The sequence below is a fragment of the Zonotrichia albicollis genome, chromosome 11 (assembly GCF_047830755.1).
Source record: "Zonotrichia albicollis isolate bZonAlb1 chromosome 11, bZonAlb1.hap1, whole genome shotgun sequence".
NCBI lineage: Eukaryota > Metazoa > Chordata > Aves > Passeriformes > Passerellidae > Zonotrichia > Zonotrichia albicollis.
In genome coordinates this window covers 420,865-427,730 of record NC_133829.1, presented here as the reverse complement: position 1 = coordinate 427,730, position 6,866 = coordinate 420,865, and the positions used below count along the sequence as shown (strand labels likewise).

At 66.7% G+C, this 6,866-nt stretch overlaps 1 protein-coding gene across 3 annotated transcripts; it reads left to right on the top strand.

Annotated features, from left to right (window-relative positions):
- The first annotated feature begins 2,374 nt into the window (after positions 1-2,374).
- Positions 2,375-6,849, top strand: ANKRD34C (ankyrin repeat domain 34C). Of its 3 annotated transcripts, none has more exons than XM_074548981.1 (3): positions 2,375-3,312; positions 3,352-3,429; positions 4,168-6,849. In XM_074548981.1, the coding sequence occupies exons 1-3, from the start codon at positions 2,390-2,392 to the stop codon at positions 5,738-5,740; spliced, it is 2,574 nt and encodes an 857-aa protein (XP_074405082.1). In that variant the 5' UTR covers positions 2,375-2,389; the 3' UTR covers positions 5,741-6,849. The 3 variants fall into 3 exon arrangements, with proteins under 3 accessions (XP_074405082.1, XP_074405081.1, XP_074405083.1); XM_074548982.1 differs by adding an exon at positions 3,883-4,052 and having other exon boundaries at positions 3,290-3,429; positions 4,168-6,821; XM_074548980.1 differs by having other exon boundaries at positions 2,375-3,429; positions 4,168-6,844.
- The last annotated feature ends 17 nt before the right edge of the window (positions 6,850-6,866 follow it).

Sequence of the window (6,866 nt, the reverse complement as noted above, 5' to 3'; positions counted from 1 at the left end):
GATCCAAGCTCACCACCTCGGCAGGGAGGGCTCAGGTGTGATCAGGGCACGGGGAATCCTCTGCTCTGCTCTCGGCACCTGCAGCCCCTGCTGTGCAAACTGCTGTCACTGCCCCCAGCCAGGCCAGGGCAGGGACGGGGCACACGCAGGGAGTGAGGGCACAAGCACAGGGGCTCTGTGCTGCTCTGCTCGCTGCCTGAGCCCCACAGCCAGAGCCCCACAGCCAGAGCACCCTGCTCCCCCTTCCCTGGGCTGTCAGAGCCCCAGAAAGCTCCAGCTCCTGCTTAAAATGAGGCTTGGGGATAAACCAGGGAAGCTGAGCCCTGCTCCCTGCTGAGCCCTGCTCCCCACGCACCCACGCCAGCAGCAGTCCCTGCCAGGCCCTGACAGCTCCCTGAAGCTGCTGCACTATTTTTACCCCACGGTTGCTATAGAGACATCAGTGCCGCTCCCCGTGATGATGCAGCTGCTTTTGGGTGATGCAGGCTCTTCCAGAAGCACTGCATCACCCACTGCATCACCCACTGCATCACCCACTGCATCACCTGCTGCATCATCACCCACTGCATCACCCGCTGCATCATCAACTGCATCACCCACTGCATCACTCCCAACTGCATCACCCCCTGCATCACCTACTGCATCACCCGCTGCATCACTCACTGCATCACCCCCAACTGCATCACCCCCTGCATCAGCCCCCACTGCATCATCACCCATTCAGGTCCCCTGGGACACCCCTCTGCCCCCAGAGGCGTGTGCCAGCCCCGTGCCCTCGGCAGTGCCCGGGATGAGTGAGGGGTCCCACAGACCTGCTCCATCCCTCACTGAGGTGCCCCACGATGAGTGAGGGGTCCCACAAACCTGCTCCATCCCTCACTGAGGAGCCCCGGGCTGGGCTGAGCTGCTGCTTCCCCAGCCCTCCCCAGGTGCTGCTGCGCCAGGCAAGGCTCACCACGGCTCCGGGCAAAGCCACCAGAGGGGACAAGGAGCAGCTCCCCCTTCTCCAGCTCCCCCGTTACAGCTCCCCCTTCTCCAGGCAGGGCCAGACCCCAACCAGAACGTCAGCAGGCTCCAATAAAGGGGTGGCAGCTCCCTGGCTGCTCATCCAGGTGGGGTAGAGCTGGGATGGCCCCACAAAGCACCCAGCACCTCTGCAGTGACAGTTCTGTCACCTCTGCCCTCTCTGTCCTGCCCAGGTGAGGACGCTGGGTGCCCCCCGTGCCACAGGGGACTGGCATCGCCATCTCCACACCCTGCAGGGCTGTTCCGTGTGGGCAGAGCACCCTGAGGTGGCACCAGCCCCCTCACAGCCACCCCATCCCAGTTCTGTCCCAAACCCATCGTGTCTGGAGCCTGTCCTGCTGCCCCCAGGCTCTGCTGAGACCAAACCCACGGCTCAGAGCCCGCACAGAGCTGCAGCCTCTCCAGCAGCCACCCCTGCAGCCTGTTGCCATGGCATCCTCAGGGATGGCACAGAGGAAGACAGGGAGGATGAAGACAGGTGGACACATTGGCTCTGCAAAGCCAGGGCACGGCTGGGGCAGATGTGAGGCCCTCTGGCAGCAGGCAGGGGCCATCCTGCTCCCCTCCCAGGGCTGGCACGACAGAGCTGGCATCGCCAGGCTCCCCTCCCTGCTGGGGCATCTCCCACCCAGGGACACCTGAAGGCTGTGAGGCCACGCTGGTGGAGCAGGAAAGGGAATTCTTGGGGTTTAACATCCTCAGGGGTAGGTGACTCCTGCTTTCCAGCCAGGAGCAGCCAGCCTGGGGTGCAGCACAGGGGTGAGAGCTCACAGGAGCAGCCAGGGGGCAGAGCACGAAGGGGGTCCTGCAGGGGAGGGGGCTCCCCAAGCCTTACCTCCAGCATTCTCCTCATTGCAATCATCAGGCACCTTCCCTCCTCCCTCCTTGTCACTACCCCTAACCCACGCTGGGAGCAGATCCCCCTCACCAGGGGGATGTGGTGGCTTCATCTGGGCTCCTCCTGCCACCAGCTTGTCTCTTCTAAATTTGTGGGTTGCAGGAGTTTATTTTTAAGGTGTTTATTTTGTCAAGGTGTTTATGTTATGTTGCTGTTAGGAGTTAATGTGTTTATTTTTGACAAGTGGTGTGCTCATGCATCAGAAAATGGACAGATAAACACATTTTTTGGGGGGTTTATGGCCAGTTTAGGCAGCTACTGCAGAGTGTCTGTGTTACCAAGCCAGGAGGAACCTGCCATAAGATTTGCCAAATGTTCCCTAACATAGTAAGACTGACTTAATTTCTCTACTGGCTCTGATTCTCATTGTCATCATCTCTGAATGAAGAGCGCTGCAATATTAGATTATACTTTATTAATCACAAGAGAAATTTCCCCAAATGTTAATGTGATGCGGGGGGTGTGATGACAAACACCCTCACAGCTGTGATGGGTCTGCAGAAGAGCAGAACCCCGGGGGTCAGGGTGGTGGTCGGGGCATCTGTGGCCATTTCCCCCTTCCTCCGAATTCCCCTTGTGCCGGGACTGCTCCGAAAGGGACACCGAGGGAGGCGGAGGAAGCTGATGGGGGGCAGGCTCCTGCCCGGCTGCGGGGTCTGGGGGCGAAGGAGGGCCAGAGAGGCAGCACAGTGCCCAGGGGTGGCACCGAGGGCAGCAGAACGGAGCCCAGCTGGCCCTGCACGGCGCGGAGCGCTCCTGTGCCCCAGAGCGCGCTCGGGCTGCCCCAGGCGTGCGCTCAAACCGCGCTGTCTTCGACATCAGAGGGGCTCGGGGGCCGTGATTGCCCTGCTCCGAGCGGGGACAGCCGCGGGCTCGGGGCCGCTCGGGTCTGGGGAGCCCCCGGAGCAGGGCACGCACAAGAGACCCCGCACGGGTGGGTGTAGACGGGCAGGGACCCCGCAGAACCCCGCACACGGACAGGGACCATACAGACCCTACAGCTCCCCGCACACAGATACAGACCATAGAGACCCCCGCAGCTCCCCGCACACAGATACAGACCATACAGACCCTACAGCTCCCCGCACACGGACACAGACCATACAGACCCTACAGCTCCCCGCACACGGACACAGACCATACAGACCCTACAGCTCCCCGCACACGGACACAGACCATACAGACCCCCGCAGCCCCCCGCACACGGACACCCCCGCCCGCCGCTCCCCGCACCCACCTGAGGGCGGACGCGCCGCCCCCCGTGCCCTCCTCCTCGCGCAGCGCCGGGCACCGGCACCAACGATTGGCACCGACACCAGCGACTGCCATCGGCACCGGCACCGGCACCGGCACCCGGCACAGGGTATTCGGCACTCAGCACCGATACCAGCACCGGCGCAGGGCACGGAGCACCCGGCACCGATACCGGCACCGGCACAGCGCACGGGGCAGCGGCACCAACGCCGGAGAGCGGCACCGAACACCGGCGGGGGCACCGGCAGCAGGTACCGGGCGGGGTGCGCGCCCCACCATCCCCACCGCGGCCGGGGGCGGCGGCGGAGGCGGCAGAGGGATGGACGGGGCTCGGAGGGGCGCGGGGGACGCCAGTCCCGGCCGGAGCGGGGCAGAGCCGCCGCCCGGGTCTCCCCGGGTCCCCACGGGAAGGGGCCGAGGGCAGCTCATGGGCAGGCAGCGGCACCGTGGGCGCTTTTGGGAAGGGCTGGGAGCAAAGCGAGCACTGACCGTGAGTACAGGGGCTGCAGGATCCCATGGAGGGCACGGAGGGATGGGTGGGGAAGTGCCGGGAGGCTTGTGCCCTCTCCAGGAGCACTCTGAGGAGCGAGGCAGGGAGGGACAGCAGGAGCGGTGGCAGCGGGGTCAGAGGGGCGGCAGAAGCAGGGGGCGGTAGAAACACAATAGACAGCACTACTGTGGCTGCTTCTGCTCCCCTCCGGCAGTGAGGAGGCAGAGATCCCGGCTCCAGCCCAGGAAGCCATCAGGGAAGTTCACACAGTCTCCATGGGCTCCATGCTGGGGCCCCCCAGACACAGCGGGCCGGTGGAGACCATCAGAAGCTCCCTGATCTCCTGGGGAACCCCAGCATCCATCCGGGCAGCTGCTGCACGAGGTGGGGGACACGGCCACAGGGGCAGTGGGACGTGGGGCAGGGCCCAGAGCTGGGCATGCCAGGACGGCAGGGACAGAGCAGTGGGGCTCACCTCTTCCCCGTGGTTCCCCCACAGGCAGCACTGCCATCGCCCAGGGGAAGCAGCAGCAGCAGCCATGGATGAAGGGACGGAGCTGGAGCTGGGGGGCCACTCCCTGCTGAAGGCCGTGTGGCTGGGCCGGCTGCGCCTGACCCGGCTGCTGCTCGAGGGCGGCGCCTACATCAACGAGAGCAACGACAAGGGCGAGACCGCGCTCATGGTGGCCTGCATCACCACGCACGTGGACCAGCAGAGCAGCCACAAGGCCAAGATGGTCAAGTACCTGCTGGACAACAGAGCCGACCCCAACATCCAGGACAAGTCTGGCAAGACGGCGCTGATGCACGCCTGCATCCGCGGGGCTGGGGGGGACGTGGTGTCCCTGCTGCTGGACAGCGGGGCAGACCCCAGCCTCGAGGACCACTCGGGAGCCTCAGCGCTGGTCCACGCCATCAACGCCGAGGACAAGGCTGTGCTGCAGCACCTCCTGAACGCCTGCAGAGCCAAGGGGAAGGAGGTGATCATCATCACCATGGACACATCAGCCTCCGGCACCAAGACCGCCAAGCAGTACCTGAACGTTGCGCCGGCGCTGGAGTTCAAGGAGAAGGCTCCCCTCGAGGAGAGCGCAGCCCCCTCCAGTGCCCACCTGAAAACTCCCGTCTCAGCGCCTTCCCCTGCCCAGAAGGAGAGCAGCGCTCTCACCCCGCACCCTTCTCACCCTGCGGACACCGAGCCCCCCTCCCCGGGCCAGCGAGCTGGCACTGCCCGCAGAGCCCAGCTGCCCCGGCTGAAGCGGCTGCGCTCGGAGCCCTGGGGTCTGGTGGCACCCTCGGTGCTGGCGGCCTCCAGTCACCGCGACGACACGCGGCCCTGCGCCGACAGCGAGGTCATCACGGGCTTCGGCGACCTCTCGCTCTCCAAGAAGCCCCCCCTCGCCCGCAGCAGCAGCAGCAGCAAGGGAAGGGACCCCTCCCTCTTCCCCCCAGTGGATGAGCAGGCACCGGGGCCGCTGGCATGGAAAGCCTCCCACGAGAAGAGCCCGGGCGCCCACCCGTGCCTGTCACGGAGCGCCACGCTCCCGGAGGAGCCGGAGAGCACCGGCTCGGCCGCCAGCTCCGCCGCAGGGACGGACGCTCCCCTCTGGCGGAGGCCGGGCACCGAACACAACGGGGAGCCGGCGGTCGGCGAGGCGGGGAAGGCGCAGTCCGAGAGGCGCAGGCTGAGCGGGTCGCAGCTGGCCCTGCCGGACGGCGGCGGTGACTCGCCCTGCGGCAGCACCGGCACATCGCCCAGCGCCGGCCGCCGCCGGCCGCCCGGCCTGCTGGAGCGGCGAGGGTCGGGAACCCTGCTGCTGGACCACATCTCGCACGCCAGGCCAGGATACCTGCCCCCCCTGAACGTGAACCCCAACCCCCCGATCCCTGACATCGGCTCCAGCAAAGCCCCCTCCCCGCTGGCAGCTGCGCTGAAGCCGCTGGTGCCCCTCACACCCGGCTCGCCCAGGCGGGGCGATCTGAGGGCCCACAGGAAGCTCCTCCGCAGACATTCCATGCAGGCAGAGCAGATGCGGCACCTCTCCGATTTTGAGGAGGTCGTGGCGCAGTAGCCGTGCCCCGTTTGCTCACAGGGAGGTGGCCAGGGCCGTGCTGTCCCCGCAGAGACGGGACGGGTCCCACAGAGTGGGCACTGGCTCCGGGGACACTTTGGTGGCCAGGGGGCTCAGCCCTGAGTCCGGGGGCTGAATCGGGCGCGGGCTGATCGGGACATCGATCCCGCACCGTCCTAGATCGCCAAGCTCCGTGCCAAGGATCCCACCTGCAGTTCACTTATTCCTCACTAGTTGCAATCCGCTTTTCTTACATTCTGCTCGTTCTCTCACCGAATCCCGGAGTCCCCGGTGGTGATCTCTGGGGCCGAGGCGTTCATGAAGTGCCTTCCAGGAGGGGAAGGGGCTCAGTACGCGGGGACTCGAGGGGCGGAACCCCGGTGCGGCCACGGACCGCGTCGGTGCTCTCCCGGAGCGGGAGAGGCAGACAGCGCTCCACCTCCGGGATTCCCGGAGCTGCGGCGGCTCGGCACACCCGGCACCGCCGCAGCCCCGTGGGCTGCGGGCCGGGACGGGCTTGTCTCGTCTCTGAAGCGTCTGAACCTCAGGGGGTTCATTCCCCGCCACGCCGAGGAGCTCTGAATGCAGGAAGCGCTGGATATCCCCCCGAGCAGGATGGTGCCAGCACGGCTGCACGGGAGCCTCTGCCAGCGGCGGGGAGCCGGGATGCCAACCCACCGAGGGTGACACGGGCTGAGCCCGGCGCTTCATCCCGCCGGGACAGCCGCAGGCACGGCGCCAGAGCCGAGACCCCGCGGGCCCCCCGCCCCACGCCGCTCCCCACGCACGCTGTGCCGGCCTTGAGCCGCGGCTCCCGCAGCCTCCATCGCTCCACGATCGCGGTTATTCACGGACTGCGTGCGCGCAGGGGGCAGGGGCAGGTGTTGGGGTGACGCCGTGGCCGTGCAGACACTCGTGCACTGGTTTTGCACTGCATTAATAAAGCGCTCAGCTTTGGACGGAGGCTGATCTCGCGTGGAGCCGGCACCAGCCGCCCGCACGGGGCCCGGGAGCGCGGCGGGGACCGCCGGGGCTCCCGCAGTGCCCGGCCCCGACATGCCGGGGGGTCCCAGGGCCGGTGAACGTTCCCGGGCTCCCGGCGGGTGCCCGCCCCGGGGCCGGAGGT